At 30.8% G+C, this 21007-nt stretch overlaps 2 protein-coding genes across 4 annotated transcripts; one reads left to right on the top strand and one right to left on the bottom strand.

Annotated features, from left to right (window-relative positions):
• The first annotated feature begins 5689 nt into the window (after window positions 1-5689).
• Window positions 5690-8864, top strand: LOC105163776 (uncharacterized). Of its 3 annotated transcripts, none has more exons than XR_016066251.1 (3): window positions 5690-6369; window positions 7006-7371; window positions 8490-8864. XR_016066251.1 is itself a non-coding variant. In XM_011082237.3 (2 exons), exons 1-2 carry the CDS (start codon window positions 5863-5865, stop codon window positions 7066-7068), a joined length of 570 nt encoding a protein of 189 aa, XP_011080539.1. In that variant the 5' UTR covers window positions 5690-5862; the 3' UTR covers window positions 7069-7538. The 3 variants fall into 3 exon arrangements, 1 of the variants encoding a protein (XP_011080539.1); XR_847947.3 differs by lacking the exon at window positions 8490-8864 and adding an exon at window positions 7618-8126; XM_011082237.3 differs by lacking the exon at window positions 8490-8864 and having other exon boundaries at window positions 7006-7538.
• A 9181-nt stretch (window positions 8865-18045) lies between these two features.
• On the bottom strand, window positions 18046-18972 carry LOC105163775 (transcription factor IBH1). The gene has a single exon (XM_011082236.3). The coding sequence runs from the start codon at window positions 18646-18648 to the stop codon at window positions 18148-18150; it is 501 nt and encodes a 166-aa protein (XP_011080538.1). The 5' UTR covers window positions 18649-18972; the 3' UTR covers window positions 18046-18147.
• Window positions 18973-21007: the final 2035 nt, after the last annotated feature.

The following is a 21007-nucleotide window of genomic DNA, read 5'->3' on the forward strand; positions in this document are numbered from 1 at the left end:
GGTTTCGATTTTAGTGGTTTGAGACCTGAATTGTCCTGAACCCATCCCGATTATTTTTTTCTTTTTTTTTTTGTATGTTTTATATATACTTATATAAAATATATTTGTGAATATATAAAAAATTATATATAATTTATTTATACTTACATATAATACATAAATTTAATATTTTTATAAATTGATATAAATAGTTTATAAACATTTTAAACTTTATATAAGTAACACATATTCTAAAATTTTTAATATTTTAATGCCTAAAATATACACATGTAAATTATATATATATATATATATATATTAACCTATCAGTGATAGTATTGTCTTATATTTATAAACTTACAGTAGTATTATTTTTTAAGCAGGTCCAACCCGACGGGTGACAGGTTGGGTCTGGGTCCAAGATTTTCTTGGTGGGGTGGGTTCTCAATTTTGGTAAACTCGCCTTAAACCTACCTCCTTACCATCCCTAACTCTTCTAGGTTACAGGACGGAAATTACATTTTTTTCTAATTAAATAACTCATAATTTTGTTGAAAATTACATTATTTTTTATTTATCATAAAGAAAATAAATTAATAATGTTTATGATTAAAAAAATTAGATCCTTAAATTATGATTTCCAAGCTCCACAATTCAGTATGCCCCAACATTGAATTTGATGAGGGTTGTGCTAAATAAGTAGAATATAAAATATTATTTTTTTAATTAAAAATTCACACACTTTTTGATCTTGCATGAATTAGTTTTTGCAATTTAGTCCAATAGTTTTGAAAAATTGGCAATCTTGTTAAATCATGTCAAATGGGACCAAAATTGTCAAATTTTTAAAATTATAGAACTAAATACGGAATCAATTCATGTTAAATCAAAATTGTCACCTCTAAATTAGAGGACAAAATTACAATTTTCCCAATAATGAATACCTACTAACATAAGAAAAAATAAAATATTAATATTTAAAAAATGAATATTATAAAGAAAAAGTATGGAGTGTATTTTATGATTAACTGCTGTAAAAATATAATAATTGAGATGATCAAATAATATTTCGTATTCATCTCTTGAGTGAAATAATACTTTGGATAAAGGACAAAAAAAGGAAAATAAATAAGTGAAGGGTATATATATGATTTGGAAAAGGAAGAATATACGATCAAGCAATTACTATACGGTAATTATACCTTGTCATATTGTACGAAAAATAGTATTTTTAGTCTCACAAGTTAGGTTGATATCAATTTGGTACAATTTATTATGGGTATTAGCATTTTTAGTCCCATAAGTTAAAAAATTAGTATTTTTTATCCTTATACACTTTTTCATCTACAATTTAACAATGCCGGTCACATGCCTAGCACATTACTGTTAAATATTTTTGGTTGGAGGAAAAAATTAACCCTTTTTTCAATAGTAACATATGAGTGCTTCATTTGGCCTGCTTGATTCACTTGTGAAATACATGATTTTTTATGTTGCTTCTACTTGGCTTCAACTTAATTATAGAAACATGAGAAGAATATGATTCAATTTTTATGATACAAAAGAGAAATCGCTATGTTTTTTGCCCTAATTTCCTTCAAAATTTATTTTTCCCGCCGAATGCAGTTATATTTTTTTCCCAGTCCAAAGTTGGAAACAGACCAATTTTTCTCTTCAGCCAAAAATACTTAATAATCACATACTAGGCACGTACATTATACCGTTAAATTGTAACAAAAAAGTGGATGAAAACCAAAAGTGTTAATTTTTATAAGTTACGGGACTAAAAATGCTAATCTCGTAATGAATGGGACAAAAAAAAAACCGGGCTAACTCATAGGACAAAAATTTTTTATTTCCCCTCATATTATAAAATACTTCAATTATAATATAAAAAACATGCAACAAACTAATATTTAATAATACTAATATAATTTTTTATTATAGAAAACAAGAAAAAAAAAAGTAATGAATTATAAGTACGCAATAAAGGCATAGAAGCGTATGGTTGAATATAGGAGCAAAAAGATTACAAGTGTGATTAGTGGATAATATAATTTGCCCATGCTCTCTAAGCATGCAAACAAACTTATTTTATCATCATTCACACAAATTCTGCAATTTTCTACAAGTTTATTTTATTTAATTAATAGATTACAATCTACGTAGGTATATAAGAATTGAAAATGTATTCCATAATATAAACATGGTAAAAAAGTATTTTGCCATCTAAATTATAGTCGTTTTTTGTTTTTTTTTTTTCGATCTATACATATATATATATATATGTATATTTGAAATAGTTATACTCTCCTCGCGTGAGGTATGGTGTATTTACCAAACCTCTCATGTGACTCTTACCACAATCAGTGGGTGCAAAAGACTCATTCGACGTGCCCTTAAGTATTATTTCTCAAGAGGAAAAAAAAAATGGCTGTTATTTTGTCAAATTATACTTTTCTATTTTCATATTATTTTTATGAAAAAAACGAGTAAATTAAATCGACACTTCTTGAAATTAAATCTAATTAGACAACACTTTCTGTCTATTATAAAATCATAACTACTGTAGTTGTAATTATAAGTATACCCTTTTATTCAGAGAGACAAAATTCTACACATATACGCCTGAGTTAATTATATTTATGTAATTTATAATTTAACAAAAATTATAAAATATTTATGTAATTAAACATAATTAATATCATGAGATGTCAACATAAGTTAGTAGTAGCCCTCGTTTGTTATTAATTTTTCTTTTCAATTGTCAATTTTTTATTTTCACCTATGCAAATTTATATACTTGCTTTTATATATTTTCATTTCCAAAAAAATTTACCATCTTCTCGACTTTTTTTAAAGAGGGATTGATTATTATTAATTAAAATAAATTTATTACAATCATTTATGTCGAATATCAGTCCTTACAACAATCATATTCTTATCAATAATATTGAATAAACAAAGTCTAATCAACACATACTATTACAGTAGAAATAACACTTACTATTCAGTAGACGCAACATACCACGCATAAGGTGGAATCTGGACCCATGACATCTAAGATCATTACTTTTTCGAGTTTTAAATACGTATGTATATATATATGTATTTTTATTATTAGTTTAATAAAATAATAATATACACTACTTTGATAATGTCATATACATTAAACCTAGGGTAATTTCACACATCACATATATATGTACATAGTATTAATAAAATAGCTATATGAAGTTCTTGACTAAGACATAAGTGACTGAATTAATTTCTTGATTAAAACCAAAATAAGCCCACAAAATGGCTAAATATATAATCCCATTTTGTGGTTATAATAAATTCAAAATTGTTGAGTGACAAATATAGCTAAATTATGTGCATCCATGTGAGGTGACAAAATTTAAACAAATTGAACACTAGTAATAGGCCCACTTGACCAAATCCACGTTAACATCCATAATTGCACTTGCTTCCCATGCCTAATATAATCTCACAACCATGCATATATATATAAAATATTAATCCTTAAAATGATTTTCAAGAAACCATTAAAAAACAACTACAACTATTCCTCCATGATGCTTTATGATCTGTATAATCCCATCACATAGACTATATTGCAAAAATACAAAATATGCCAATTAGGCCTTGACTCGACTTAGGTCCCAAATCTTTTTATTTAATTAAAAGTTTTTAGTATGATTCGACAATTTTAATTAAGATCGAATATATTTTAATGAAAGAACGAAATACTTATTAAGTTGATTTTATAGGATAAAAAATGAATTATGTATAATTTTATGTAGTCATAAAATAAAATAGTAGTTAGCTATAAATAATATTTTTATTTAATAAAAAATTATTTATTTTTATTCATACCTTAGTATGAAATATTATAATAGTATGAAAAAAATAAATAAATTTGTGTAAAGGAAGAATGATTTTGGGCACAATTTTAATGCCAAGACAAAAATTATAATTATCATAATTCCAACCCCATCTGTCCTGCCCACATGCCCTTTCTCCAACTATGCATACATGATAAATACAGCAACATGTTTGGACTTTTGGACTCTTATTCCCTCCTACCCCACCTATCCCTCTAAAGTTGCGTTTGAATTGAAATATTTAAAATTTAAATTTTTTAAATTTATTTGGATAATTTTAAATTTAAAGTATTCTAAATTCTTTCGTTCTGATTTTGAATTATATTTCGATAAACATGGAAGAATTTTAATTTTTTTTCAAATAGAGTAATTTGAAATTAATTGTTTCTTCAAATTCTTCGTTCAGATCCAAAATTGTGAATTCGAATATATTATAAGGTTACATTGCGTTGGGAACGGTTGATTGGATTTGGATTTGAAACCAATGAATTTCATTTTTAAAATTTTAAATTCATATATTCGAAATCTTTTTATTTAGATTTACAAGAAAACTTTGTAGAAATTTCTAATTCATTTGTCTAATAATTTTGGAATATTCATAAAGGATTTGAAATGACTAGATTATTGGATAAATAAGCTTAAAACGAAATTAATGATGGATTTAAAATTTATTTTATGGGCCAAATAAATTTAAAAAAAATTGACTACAAAATTCATCCATCCAAATATAACGTAAATAGTCGAATAGTCGTTGCGTACGGCGGTACGATACTCATAGCTTAACAAAATATTAAAAGCTAATTGTACATTTGTACTGTATATTAACTTTTCAAATCAAATAATTTGGGTTGATAACTTAATATTATGGTTGGTAGGCTAATAATTTTTAATCATGTTTTTATCAAAAACATTCATTAATGTAATAATAGTTGCAATTCCGATATAGGGATTATAAATAATAAAATTGAAATATCATTCTTTCTTACTATAGATATGTGTTAGAGGTGCTGGACTTATACTCAACCAAAATAATTGAAGGATTAAAGTTATAAATAGGTCATATAAATATCTTGACGCGTATCTCTTTATGTGAAGAAAATTTTAATTCAGATCGGGTTTGTATCTAAATTAATTTTATAGTACGTGCAATACACATGTCGTGTGATAAGTGTATAGTTTAAAAAAATTGGTCAAGCAATAGTAAGTGTATCACACTTGTACTGTGATTAGTTTGGTTCGAGTTGTCATGCTAGATTAATAGGTCATTCCAGTCCTGTTGCAAAAATGGTTGGAATTTTAATTATCAAAATCGAAAAATGCCCCACACCATGTGTATATTTTACTAGTAAATTAAATGAATTGATGGTATTTGAGTGGATGGACGTATTTATTTATTATATATACTTTTATACTTGAATTAAATTAAAGAATTTGAAATTATTATCTTTTATACATTTATACACGCACATACACACAGTAGGAGGGGTATAGTGGTGTAGAAGAAGTCCAGAACCACTCCGCCAAAACAGGATTCCCAAGTGTAACTTTTCTTACCGGTAGGAAACCTTCCGCGCTTTCCTCATCTCATTTTCCATGCATATATCCACTCCACTGTTTCGCGCGTCCCATACACTCGCTTTCGTGTCAGAATTGGATACAGCAAAATATGTTTAGTCCGGGGAAATGCCCACTTTTACCCCTCCTATGTTCACCACTATTGGCCAGCTCAATACACCGTTGAAGCAGGAGATTAGAAACTCCGAAACAGGGACCCATCTCGCCACCAATAATTGATCATTCTCCTAATCCCCTCTGTATTCTTGCTGGCACCGTCTCCCTCTTCTTCTTCTTCTTCTTCTTCTTCTCCTCCTCCACCCCACCCTCATCTGCCAACACCCCCACCCCAGCCCACATCCCCAATCATCACATTTTCTCTCCTACAACCTCTTAAACCCTAAACCCAGAAGAATTTTTCCATGTTATAGCCCGCATAAAGATGATAAAAATGCAATTTCTACGCCGTTTGGTCTTCTCAGTATTCGCCCTCTTCGTGTTCTCATTGATATCATCAATGGCGGCTTCTAATGAGGCATCCGCGTCATCCATATATGATGTTCTCAATATTCACGGGCTGCCAAAGGGTTTGCTGCCCAAAGGGGTGAAGAATTTCAGCTTGGATAATTCCGGGAAATTCGAGGTGCACTTGGATCAAGCTTGCAATGCCAAGTTCGAGAATGAATTGCACTACGACATGAATGTCACGGGCACCCTGAGTTACGGGCAGATCGATGGGCTGTCGGGGATTTCGGCGCAGGATTTGTTTTTGTGGTTTCCCGTCAAGGAAATCCGGGTCGATATCCCCAGCTCCGGGTTGATTTACTTTGATGTGGGCGTGGTTTCCAAGCAGTTTTCACTGTCTTCTTTTGAAACGCCGAGGGATTGTTTGGCTGCTCCAGTGCCGGATCTTCGGGACGGAAGACATGTAGTGGAGTCTGTTCCCGAGGTCAAATATTCTTAGCAAAGATTGTCTGTCCATAAAAATACTCTTCTCTTATTTATTGAAAAATTGGAAATATATGTTCTTTTTCTTAGTAAATCTTCATTTTCGTTGAATTCTTTGACATTATTTGGTTTTTTGGTTTTGGGAGTTTCGATTTGAGCAAGAAACATTTGAGGTAGGAATGGAATATTGAAAACGTTTGGGGGCTCAATTGTGGCTGCAAGTGTTAGAATAACTGAGCTGGAAAATGATATACAGTGGATTCAATAATGGGTGACGCCACTTTTTGCATTATATGCCAAAAGGTTGGATCTTTTGCCTACTGTTGTCATCACTGCAGCTTCACTCAAAAGTGATTTGCTCCATGTGGGCAATCTCAGAAAGTTTTGACACAGCACATACATAGCTGTTGTTTGTAGCTGTAATTTACTTGATTGCAGTGACTGTTTCTTGTTAAGAATATTCCCGTTTCTCTTTTTGACTAATTTATAGAATTTGAAGGAATTGTTGGCTGTTTTGGTTTCCATTCTCTTCTGGTCAATGGGATTTGATTTTGAGTTGCGGTCTAAGTGTGTTCTTACTTGGATATGTGTATTTATGTTGAGCAGAGGAGCTAATTAGTGTTCCCTTTTTCATCAGATTATGTCCGGGAAGCTCCGATACGAGTTTGATCAGGATAGTGTTGCAAGAGCAGCATTGTAGACTTCAAGGGGGGGCGATGATGCACGGTAGCTCAATCACGTTATGGAAATTTTCGGTTCTTCTATGTACAGGTCTACTCAGGGTCTGGTCTAGAGATCACATTACTTTATTCTCGTGTGCGTGTTTGTGATTGCATCTGTAGAGCTAAAGTCTTCAAAGGAGTCGTGCTGCCTCCTGTTCTTGACAATCTGCACAAATTCAATCGAAAAGTGGCATTGAGGGATTGCTGGGGAAAAATGGAAGTCATTTGTGTATTGGAAATGGAGGAGATTGAATATACAGGAGCATCAATCGAGGAATCAGGTGATATATATTTGGTCTCAGCTTGTTACTATGTTGAATTGATTACGAATACGGATGCGAACGCAATTGTTGAATTGATTCTCTTTTTGTAGTATAAAATGTTAGATGATGAGTCATACATACTTTCTCCCATGGAAGAAATAAGGAATAAATGTTTACTTTTTCAATTCAGTTGCACTAGTTTGATTTCTACTCATCGTTGATGTATCATCTAACTCACAAATTCTGACTTTACTTTGACTACAGTGAATGCTACACTTTATTACTCGGGGAGAAGGTAAGAATAGGAAACCATATTGGCCAGTAACGAAACATGTAATGGATTCATAGTCTGTTTGTGTTATACTTTGTATCATATCGAATAAGTTCTATTTGAAATAGCAACTGTAGAAAGAGAGTAAAACAAAAGGCTGAGCTCCCCAAAGAGTCAAAGAAGAAAAGACGAACAAATGGATGGAGATAACTAGAAACCTCAATAGAACCAATGTTTATACGTAAATTCTGCAGATAATCCTTGTTTGGTGATTGCTCTGCTCGATAGGCCAGTGTGATTGAATCTGTAAAGCATTGATTCGTACATTCGACATTTGTGATTCTCGTTGTCCTTATAGAGAGAAAACCAGTTAGAATTTTTTTCCTCATAAGTATGATCAAATTCGAATTGTTATCTGTTTCTTGCACATCCGTTTGTGATCTCATGATGCATGATATGATTTGGCTACTGAAATTAGACAGTATCTGGATGTTTAAAGGCATTCTGGGTCCTTTTCTTGCTCCAAGAACAACTGTATGTCACGGTCAATTGCTTCTTCCCTCTTCTTCTGCGTTCTTTGTGGTTACTTGCTGATTTTCCGGTGTTTGAAGCTTTCCAGAGAGAGAGAGAAGGGACGAGTCATTTTTGTTGTTGATCGACAATCATTACTGCTAACAAATTATTACTGTTACCGTTGAATCCGGGCAGAATTACACTGCTGTTGGATCGTCTTATTGCTTGTCATATGGTGCATGTTGGTTTGATAGTCTGAATTCAGCTTGGAAGCTACTGAAACTACTAACTTCTGAGCATGTGTTGTTTGATTGAGTGAGTCGGAAACTGATTTCTTGTTGAATGAGCTCAGGCTGAAGATCCAGGTTCTCTTGCATCGAATCCTAAGTTTGGTGGAGATGCAGACAAGGCCTCACTATATTGTTGAAAGGAAATCATGTCGGTCTCATGCCATGCATGGTCCCTACAATTATCGTATTAGTATTTAAGCCACGCCGCAACCTAATATCGACAAGAAAACTTGAAAATTTCGTTATGAATCATTGACAGTACATTTTTGTCATTTCCATATACTATTTCTCAGCTGGATTTAATTTTTTCATTTTATTTAATATATGCACGCATCGTGTACAAAAAATTACAATGTGGAACTTGACCCAACGGTGTATACAAACATAGGGGTACATGTATCCAATTTTCAGGGAAAATAATATTTTTTTCCCCGTAACTTAAGTTATTTTTATTTTTAGTTTTATTGAATACGAGATTCTTATTTTTGGTCGCTTATTTTAAAAAAGTAAATATCTTTTTGTTAGATATTAAGTACAAAAAGTCATGTGGTCGTTTAGTATAAAAGACTAAAAATGCTACTTTGAATATTATGGGACCCGAAGTGAGGATTTCATAATCAATGAGATAAAAAATGGAAAGGACCTGAAGATCATGCATGCAGCACGAGGCATTTTCTGTTAAAATGTCTTACAAAAAGATGCTATGGGATAAAAATAGTTCTATTTCTTTGAAGTTATATGTCAAAAAATAAGAATTCATAATCAATGTGATCAAAAGTGAACGGTTTTAAGCTATAGGACGAAAAATATTATTTTCTCACCTTTTACAATGCTTTATTATAATTCATTTAAAATAATTTTTAATAGAAACCAAACTTGAGGAGAACTTTCCAAACTACCTAAATATTATATCTTGCAACTACATTTCTTTTCATATTTTCTACATTCACAATTAGAATAAAAAAAAATTCCAAACATAAAATCTTTTCTTTTTAAAAATATAAGATTGATATATAATAAAAAAAGAATTTATTGCACGTGGTCTATGTATATTAAAAAATAAAAATATAATAAAATTTAAAATAAATAAACATGTATTGGATGGATTTTGGATATAACATAACCAAATGAGGAGCAATTTATTTTATCTATATTATATATTAAAGGAGAATACCTCTTTGGTGTTTTTTTTATTTTTGGTATGTTATTTTTATTTATTTTCTTTTTTTTCCTATCCACCAACTTTCACTTTTTTTCCATTATAAACAAGTAGTAAAATTTATTTTTTAAATAATTATTTAATTTTAGAATTATATTGTTTTCTCTTTCTCCTGCTCCAAATATTCTCTTTCAAGATCATCTATTTTTTTTAGTATAATCATTTTTCCTACAAAAACATTAATAAATAATATTTAATTATTTTAAATTTTTTGACATATGCATTAAATGTGCCACATACAACTAGTTTTATAGAAAAGATTCCCGAGTATAAACAATTTAATTTCAAATTCTAGCACGAATATCGTATGTATGTTGGTTAAACCCGTATTACACTTGATACTTTGTGCATTTAGTACATAGATAATTGTTATGTACTCATCACTTTTGAAAATAATAAAATATATATTAATCATCCAATTATCCAATGCATTTCAAACTGAGTGTAACATCTATAAAATCTATTCACAACTTTTTCTAGATAAAAAATTATGGTCATTTCTGGCCTTCATTGAAGTTTTTCTAAAGAAATTTATTCTTCGTATCGAGCAAATTCTTAAATACCCTTGTAATTGTTAGTACAATCAATAGGAGTTTTATACAATTTACTCCCTGTATTAACGAAAAAGTGCCCCTATGGATTGGAGGGTGCTCGTTGATAAACTTCAGCATGAACTCCTAGACTTGGAGATGTACGTCTTTGGGTCTCCTTAAGAGAGTAGGAGTGCACCCGCTTTAGCAAAGAAATCCTAGCAGACAAATTTCCCTTCAACTAGGAGGAGACCAATATACCAGAGTACGATGGAACCATGGATCCTCAGGAGCACTTGTTTTGTTTCAAAAATGTTGCCATTCTCCACTGTTATACCACTAGAGTCAAATGTAGTATGTTTGTAACCACCTTCACATGGTGGGCCCAGTAGTAGTTCAACCAATTGCCACAGGATTAATCCGACCGTGTAAAGAATTTTGCTCTCTCTATCTGCACTAATGTTGGCAGTAAACAACATCGAAAAACAACCATAAGCATTTTTTTTCCTCCAACAAAAAGATGGAGAATCATAGAGGGAGTATCTTCAACATTTTAACTTTGCGGCCCTAGAGGTCCCTTCTACTACATCTGATGCACTAAACTGTACTTTTTCACAGGGTTGCAATGTGCGGACCTTTTCAAGTCCTTAGCCGAAAAATCTCCTCTTAATTTTTAAAATCTTCTAACTCGATTTAAAAAGTATATTAACTTGGAGGAGGCTCGGAAATACAAGCATGAAATCCTTAGTAAAAAAATAATGTGAGAATAAAGAAGATAAGGCCTTGCTCTACACAGAACTCGGGGAATAAGCCCTGGTTCGGTCTAAGCACCCTAAACCCTCCTTTGTGGAGCCACAAAAAAAGGTCCTATTTTGTGCACATCCACAAAAAAAGCCTTATCTTCTATATAGACACACCCCCTCCTCCGTGGAGGCATACAAGCCCTCTTCCATGAAGGCATCCAAGCCTTCATTTGAGTAGGCACCTAGATTCTTCTCTGGGGAGACATGTAAACTTTGTTCTATGCAAGCACCAAAGCCTCTTGTGCATGGGCACATAACTGTTGCTCTAAGCAAACACCTTATCACTTCTTCGATGAGGCTCCTAAGTCCTGTTTCAATTAAGGCACCCTCATATAAGCCCTCATCCAAGGAGACACACAAATCTTGCTTCGTGCAAGAGCAAAAACCTTATCGATAATAGGCACATCTCTATTGTTAACATTCTTTTGTAAAAAAATAAAGTCCCACACCCGAGTAAACACTAAAGGCACCTATTAAGCTCTCCACACAAGCCTTGCTTTGAGTAGGCACCTCAAGCAAAGCCTTGCACCAAACATGCATGAATTAAATTTTTGTTTCTCTAAACATGCTTATGCTACTAATATTTTCTTGTAGAAATTTGAAATAAAAAAAAATGGCTCCATCTTCAGGCCAGTCTCTTGCCTCTGAAGACGTCTACTCTAATAACGGATAAGGTCTCCACCTATTAGAGTGGGGGATTGAACGATGCCCATAAAAATGATTTGGCCTAAAGAGGCCCGCATAAGCTCCCTCTAAGTGATGCTGAAAGGACATCCTAATTTTGTATTTAGAAATTTATTTCAAATTCAACTTTCCTTTTATACTCAAAAAATAAGAAATAACACTCAATATAATTCATTACACTCTTTAATCTTCTAGCACCTATTTTACTACTTTCTAGTCCCTGTGGACCCGGACACCATATTTTTTGCTCGCATCAATAATAGATATATTCAATTAAGATAAATTAAGAAACAACAAATTATATAAAAGCAGACACACACCCGTATTTAAAAAATTTAAACTTACAACTTTTGAGCTATGAAATTTCAACCAAATCACATCAACTAAAACCTTATTGGCAGGCTATCCCATTTCATTTTATTTTAATCCAATTTCTATAATTATTGATTTCATCTCTTATTGTAAATCACGTTCATTTGATAACACTAATAATAAAAAAAATACAACTATCTATTTTACTCAAATAAAAAATATATTGAATCGATAATACTAGCATTAAAAATATAATCTTATCAATTAATTCAATCACATACTCATCTTCGTACATAAACATGTAATTAAATAAAAACACATCTTTGTATTTTTTTTTCTTTTTGAGTTTTTTAAATAGAGAGAGTATTATGAATACTGACACATTTTATGCAATTATTGTAGCCAGAAAATGATGAAACAAATCAATCTTTTTTTTTTATTAATTCATATTATAATAGTGACAATTTCATTTTGTCCCTTAAGTTTTTATCATCGGGAAAAACTAAATTTTTGTCCTATAATTTTGGTCTGAATTATCTTGATTCTCTGTCTTTGGCAATATTAAATTTAGTCTTTTATTTATCAATTTTCGTAGATTTGATCTTTTAACCCTAATTTACGACTCTGTTGCCATTTTGATGATAAAGGCTAATAATATATCCTAATGTTTTAAGTGTAATATAAAAAAATATTTTTTCAGTAAACCTAAACTTTTATACCATTCTAGGCTAGCATTAACAAAGAGATGCAAAATAAATGGATATATATGAATTAAAATTACTCTTGAAAAGCTGTGTATGGGTAAAATTAGTCGAAATTGGGTGAAAAGATTAACCTTAAGCAATTTTGAAAGTTTCTAAATTAAAACTAAAACAAATAAATTTAAAAGAATAAAATTAATAATGGATAAATTTAAAAGACTAAACAAATAGTTTTTCCTTTTATCACTAGCGTTATCGATCTTTTAGTAGTGTGTGATCTTAACTATATATTGGGAACATATAAATTTTGAAGAGGTTTTGAAGGGTGACATTCACTATTATAAAGTGAAGTTAAACTTACTTCACACACACACACACACACACACATATATATTATTTTTTTATAACTATAAAAATATACATATATAAGAATATTTTAATGGGGGCAAAATTACAAATTTATATTCTTTTTTACTGCAGTCAATATTTTTCGTTCAAACCCTAATAGAAGGTGTCAGGTATAAATAAAGAATTATTTTAGTGGTGTAAGTATAATTTCAAAACTTTCTTGACAAAAAAATTTAATTTCGTATTTTTAGATAGAGTAGCAAAGCACATCATTCGGCACTGTATGTGGAACGAGGTCATATACCCATTCTGAAACCCTCATCTAGGGGACTGACAATATAGACGTACATCCCATATCGGTTGAAAACAATGGGTATGAGTGGTTTATAAGCCCAAGAACCTCATCTCCTTAATGAGAAGTTGTTGTAGTATAAAATCGTTAAACTCATATAAAGTCAGAGTAAATAATACATTATACAATGATACACTAATCAACTCCCATGTCACATCAGAGGATACATAAGCATTTTATTATATAAACAAATTATTTGCAGGTATTTGAAAACTAAAGGGATGTAGAAATATTCAATTCATCAAGATATATCTAACTATAGAACAATTTACGGAATTCCTTCACAATCTCTGACAAATGCATCTTTTTTGGGGGGTGTCACCATAAGCACTGTTCTGATCCCATTTGAAATGACTCAGACAAGACCCTTAGCCAACTGAACCAAGATGCTCAACTCCATTTATTCATTTATTATTTGATCAATAAACTCTAACTAACAATTTATGTCTAATCAAATCTTACGTGGGATTGTAATTAAGGGTGGCAATTTGGGTTAGAATCATGGGTCGGGACTAAAACAAGGCTTCTTACATCATGGGTCTTTATTATATGAAATCGTAAAAGTTTTATTGGGTTGGTGATGAGTTTTGAATAGGTTCGGTTTGTGGTATAATCATATAAATTTATTATTGATCTGCATATCACTAATCACTTCTATATTTTCCTTTCACGTTTTTTTTTATAAGAAACAAATTTATCAAAATATATTAAATATGTTTTAGTTGAAATTAATTAAAATTTATTACACCATGTGTCTTGTATGAATAATAAGTAATGGGTCATATCCACGAAAAACTTCTATGTTTTCTAACTTTTTGTAGTTCTTTATGTATAAGAAATAAATTTTTAGAAATATATTTAGTAAAATTAATATTTTTTAAATTAATGAGGAACAAAAGAAAATGAAAAATTTTATAGGATAATTAAAACTTAGAATTCGTATTCGACCATACAATTTTCTTTTTTTCCTTTCGATACATCAATAATGTACTATTATATTATGAACTTCAATCAACATATCGAATATGAATACCTATATAACGATTTATTAAGAATTAACTTATACAATTAATATAGATAAATAACTATTATTATTATAATTAAAAATCTACAGTTCAACTCTATAAATAAATATGAAGAAATTAATTGCATCTTTATTTATTTTATGATTTAGTTTTAAAATTGCAATATTTTACATACTTTAGTAGTCATTGAGAGTTTTTCATTTTATAACTTAGTAAATGACTCTTTAATGTACATGGTTAGTTTTTAGAAACAATGCATAATACAAGTTTAGTCTCATGACATGAAAGAAAAAGTAAATTTAGTCTTCAAAGTTAGGGGTGATAATTTTGGTTCATTTCAAATTAAAATTTGTATTTTGGTCTTGTAACTTTAAAAATTATGGCCTTTTTAGTTATTTTCAGCAATTTGGCTGAAATATTTCACGTCATCAATCATGTCCGCACCTGCTGGGGCTTCCAATTAATTTGATAATTTGGCAATTCAAGTTGTAATTTTAATTGTAATGTTTATCCTGTATCTCTAAGGGGTTGCATTTTGATAATCTAACTTTAGATATAGTAACTTTAGTTATCTATCTTTTAAAATATTAATAGCCATTTTATCTTTAAGCCCAATTATTGATGATTTTGAACTTTTATGTTATATTAGTTACCATAATTATGCAACGATTTAGTCTATTTTTGAGTTAAATTTCATAAAATTTTGAGATATTTTAAATTTAGCAGTTTCAAGTCTATTTTACGTAGATTAGTATTACAGATAGAGTTATGGGACGATCTACATATCATTTTGATCATCTTCGAGAGGATATTTAACCCTCACTAGTATCGTCATGAGGGGTAGCAGCTTTTCATGAAATTTTATTATTTCGACCACTGTCCCGACTATTCTTTAACTTTTTTCTATTTGTCAAGTGAGTTTACTTCTTTTTCATATGTCCTATAGTTATTATTTAGTTAAGGAAATTAACCATACTAATGCTAGAGTTTAGGGTTATTTTTTAATCAAGTTTTGTAAAATTTTGAAACAGTCCAAATTTTAGCAATTCCAGACCTATTTTACGTAAACTAGTATTATAAGTGGAGTTATGGGATAATCTACCTTATCATTTTGATTGTCTTTGAGAGAAGGACTCAACCCTAACTACCGTCATAGTGAGGTGTAACCATTCATCCTGAAATTTTATCGTTTCGACCACTATCCTGGCCATTCTTCAAATTTTTTCTATTTTTCAAGCGGGTTGACTTATTTTTCATATGTTTTATAGTACTATTTAGTTTAGAAAAAATTACGATACTGATGCTAGAATTTAGGGCTATTTTTGTCTCAAGTTTCATCAAATTTTGATACAGTCTAAATTTTAATAGTTTTAAACCTATTTTACGTAGACTGGTATTGCGGGTGGAGTTATGGGACAATGTGCCCGTTGTGTTACAGGTGGAATTAGGTGACTATTTTGATCTTTTATGATGATCTCACCGGCAAGAAGGGTGAACTCCAACGAGAAAAAGATTGAAATTGCAAAAATAAAAAAAAAGAATATAGGACTAAATGTTAACTTAGAAAGTCAAACAAAAAAAATATTGTTGAAAATGAGTCAATAAGAACAATAGCTTCAATTTTAAAAATTTACATGAAAAGCACATGCATATATTTCTTCGAACAAATAGGTTTAACTCTGAAAAAAAAAAAACCTAAATTCATGAATATTAAAAGAATATAAGATCAAAATATTATCCTAAAAAATTAAAGAATGAAAATATAAAATGATTTAAATTACAAACTAAAAGTCCATTTAAGCCTAAAACCCCCTAGTTTTATATTGCAATATCTCATGGATTAATTGTTTAAAAATGAATGAGCTAGAGCAGACCCAAGACTAAGAGAATCCACATATAAGTACCATAAAATATTTCTTAGTCCCATAAAATAAGAATAAAATTCTTTTTATTAACACAATTATGACAGGTGACGCTTTCAGTCATATAAATTCAAAATTATGCTTTTTTAGTCCCAAAAAGTGTGGTTTTGGGACATTTTAGTCCCAAAAGCCAAATGCATTTTAGTCTTAAACAAGGCCTTTTTAGTTTCAAAATTACAACGCACACGGCTTTTTTGAAACTAAAAATGCATAATTATGAATTTTATGAGACTAAAAGCTACACCCGTGATAATTATGGTAAAAAAAAATATTCTTTCCTTGTTTTTATAGGACTAAAAAACATTTTGCCCCACTTTTTCAGCTTAATTCTTGTGAATTTGCAAAAATAGCTAATTTAGTTAATTACGTACTGTTACATATATTCTCAAATTAACAAGAATTGGGCGATGTTATAGGCTACAACATAAAAAGATAATGATCCAAAAAATTAAAATTGAAAAGGTGATTAAATTCCTCCAATAACGACACGCTTTTGGAATGATTGATTGTTCCTAATTAAGATATGCTAAGTGAAAATTTAATTAAATTAGCAATTTCTGCTAGACCTTGCAATGGATGCACACACATACACATAAAAAATTCCTCAATTCGTATAACTATAATTATATACTCATTTGAGTGAACGGGTGTGGATAATTAAATAAAAAAATCTAAAAGTAATTTATATTTTAAAAATATATTTCAATTAAAAAATAAAAAATGTTAAAATAATAATAAAAAAGAAGTTATAAAAAATTAAAGTTTGTAGAAGTTGAGAAAATTGGACAATTCAGGGGTTTAGAAGGGTGGTTTAGATCTTGTAGAAGAGTGGGAGGGTGGAAGCTAATAAATAAATAAATTAAATATCAAAAATATTTTAAATTGGTCGACTCAAATAAAATGAAATGTCAAAAGGGTGCTCTCACTTAATAATAAGGTATAGATAACAAGCTACAAATATATATAGATTGATAGTAATTGATCATATGCGTGTGGATCGAATTTTCTATTCAAATTCTGTTATATTTAATTTATTCCATTTAATAATACTCACACGTGTAAAGATTGCGTTATTTATTTTATTTAAAGAAGATTTTATTCACTTGGTGTATATACATATATACATATATATGTTAATGTTAATTGAAATATAAAATACAATAATACTAAAAATATTAAAAATTCAATCCAAATGGTTATACATATATATATAATAGAGCAATAAGTTTAATTAAATAAGTAATATATTCATAAATTGTGTTGCTTCCCTTAATAAAATTAGACAACTGAAGAACAAACAATTACTTAATTTTCTTTTGTAGCCATAAAATAAAATCATGTTTAAAACTTTGGCTTCTTGTTCATTTACACACACACACACACACACATATATATTGAAAACTTATTTATCATCTATATATCTTCTTGCAGCAGCAATTAGCAATACATCATTACACGTATACATATATATATAAAATAAATTAAGTTTTACAATCTTCTTGCAATTCGACTAAAACTAAAGAAAGACTTTGCAACTTTATCACATATATATATATAAAACATACACACACACACACACACATATATATATATATATATACACACACTGATCTCAGGAGACTATAACTATCCTCAATCTGTACACTAAGAAACTATATATATATATATATATATATATATATAGATCATACCCTATTAATTATTCTTGTTCATATGACAACATAGGAAAAGGGTAAATTTCTTGATTTGTAAAACCATATGTTTCAGTGTCTGAAACTATGCATATATATATATATATGTATATATATGTTGATGATCTTTGTTTCAACTTGAACTGTAATGATCAAGTATGTTTGTCATGACCTGTACCTGGGCTCTGAGGCACTTTATATAGTGTGCAGTTTCACTCAACAACCTGCAAAACCCCATCCCTTCGCCTCCCGGAACCAGCCCGCGAAGATCGTCTTCCTGTCTAAAACCTACCTCTTCTTGATCTCTAGGGTTTCCTCTCAGGCCAGCACTTTTTCTCCTAGTGATTAAACGATGGTTTCTGCTTTTATGTATGAGATGATCGTGGAGGGTTCGGGCTCGGATCTTTCTGAGGATGGCCCGACTCCAGGCCCTCCGTGGCCCGACAGCAGAAGCCATGGACGCGCAGGCTGCAGCTCTGATGGTATGGTATCTGCGTGAAGGGGGTGTTTTCTTGTTGAGTTTCTTCATGGCGTGGAGAAACCTTACAGCAAATCTAGTCCTGATGACGGAGCTGGGGTTTGTGGTGGGATTCTTGGGGTGAGTGGTGGGATTCTTGGGGTGAGTGGTCGTCATGGAGGGTGATGAATCTGATGATAGATCAGGAAAAGGGTATTAGGGTTTTTGAGGATTTTTTGGACAAGAACAACTGTTGTTCTGACACAAAGAGGGGGGCTGGGCCTCCTTGAATGATCAGAAAAGAAGAGAAGTACTTCAGTCCCTCTGACAACAAGATCTGCCTCTTTGTAATTGTAGTACATACACACACACAGACATGTGTGTGTGTGTGTGTGAGTGAGAGAGAGAGAGGTGAGGTGTGAAGGGAATGAAACAAAAAAAGAAAAAAGAAAAGAAAAGGGGGAGAGGAATATTAGGGGGAGAAAGGATTGAAAATGGGAGGTGAGAAGGAAACTTGAGAATCAAATCTTAATATGTGAATTTCAATTTATTTTTATATTAATTTATAAAATATTAATTGCATGTATTGATGATGGATGTTTCATTTTCAGGGGGTTTGGAGAGTGAAAAGAGATGTAGGGTATGTGGGGTTGGACAATAAGGGGGGCCAACCACCATATGATCGCACATGCTTTCATTACCATTACCCTCCCACCCCCACCCCACCCCCTCTTCTGATCACTTTAATAATGTTGGCCCATTGTTTTTCATTTTCTTTGCCTCCATTCTTACTAGTTACTATCATCTCTTTCTCCCCCCCCCCCCCCTCTCTCTCTCTATATATATATAAATAATATGTATGTATATTGTTGATTTTCTACTTTGTCCCTTTTGGCTGTTAAGCAATATATAGAAGGTGGTGGCGGCCGGGCCGGTTGCGGTGAAAGACAATATAGCTAGGTGCAATATGGCCGGTCAATGTAGATAGTCTCTCTTAATTAATAGGTTTTATATAAATTCGAATATGATTAAATGGATAATATATATTTTAATTACATAAGATTGATTGAGTGCGTTTGGTTTGAGAAATTGTGGGTCATGTGGTAATTCCTAATTGAATTAAGGTGGAAGAAAAGATGATGTTGACAATTAATTAAGGTGGTTGTGTTTGTTTGTTTTTATGGGGTTTAACAAATAAAGTAGATTAATATTCGTGGACTTTGTCGAAAACTTATCATTAATCTTGACTTTTAAGAGGTATATATGTGTTTGTTTCAAACATCTTTGGTATTAGATTAATCACTTGTTTTCCAAAGTGTAAACATCCTCCAACCTCCTCCACTAATATTGCTATTGACAAGACCATTGCATGTTCATCTCTATATATCAAGGAAATTTCAATTCGAAATTTGAAATACAATACACTTGTTGTGTGATTGGTGTAGAACTAAAAAAAGTAACCAAAATTATATAGTGAATGTGATACACTTGCTATGTGATTGGTTTGACTCGAATAAATCTGGTCCGAGTAAAATTTTTTCAATATATCATTATTTGAATAATAATAATGATGATGATAATATAGACAAATGTTTAATGTTAATTAATTGTAATTAGGAGCTTCAACAACTTATATATAAGTCTTAAGACTTTCTTTCTCTAACAAGACGCTTTCTCCAACAAGACGCTTTCTCCATATAAAGTCATAAAACTCATATAAAGTCAGAATAAAAATGTATCACGTAACGAGGCACTTGAAGAGTTAAAAGCCACATCATTTGGCTCCTTCTGTGAGAATGAGGTCATATTGCATATCCCAAGTACTCCAGCCCCTTGTTTGGGGGTTGATGATATAGACAAGCATCTCATGTTGATTGTAGCGGACATGTGCTTGTTCCAAGCCTCTAATTTCTCGTCTGGGGTTAATGATGTAAGCAAACGTCCTACATTAGTTGCAGCAATGAGCTTAAGTAGCTTATAAGGCACAATACCTAATATACTTGCGGATGCGCATTTTCAGAATAAAATGTGAAATTCGTACAAAGTAGGAGAGGATAATAACTTGTGCAATTAGAGATTGATCAATTCACAAATTACATCAAGTAATAACAATAATATACACCCACATATGTGTATACATATATATTATTTAACTTCGAAAATATTGGAGAATTCGATTTTATTTTTAGCTAATTTCTGCTCGTGAGTTGGAGAAGATTGAAAGAGAATCGGAATTTTTCCGATGTAGATCGATGTATATCTATATATATTAAATCATGCAATAGTGGACCACTGTGTAATTAATGGCTCTCGTATTTGTGGAGGTTAATTCTTAATTAGACTTGTCTTATCCTCATCTTGTTGGAATCTGATACCCTAATATTATTGAGGAAAATTAAAATTTTAGTTCTCTAATTTGAAGGGTGATATTTTTAGTCCTGTATGAATTAATTTTTGTAATTCAGTCCTATAACTTTATATTTTTGACAGTTTTAATCTTTTTTTGGCCAACTTGGCTAGAAATTGCAATTTACTC

This window comes from Sesamum indicum, linkage group LG6 (assembly GCF_026168435.1).
Source record: "Sesamum indicum cultivar Baizhima isolate 11 linkage group LG6, ASM2616843v1, whole genome shotgun sequence".
NCBI classification, from domain to species: Eukaryota; Viridiplantae; Streptophyta; class Magnoliopsida; order Lamiales; family Pedaliaceae; genus Sesamum; species Sesamum indicum.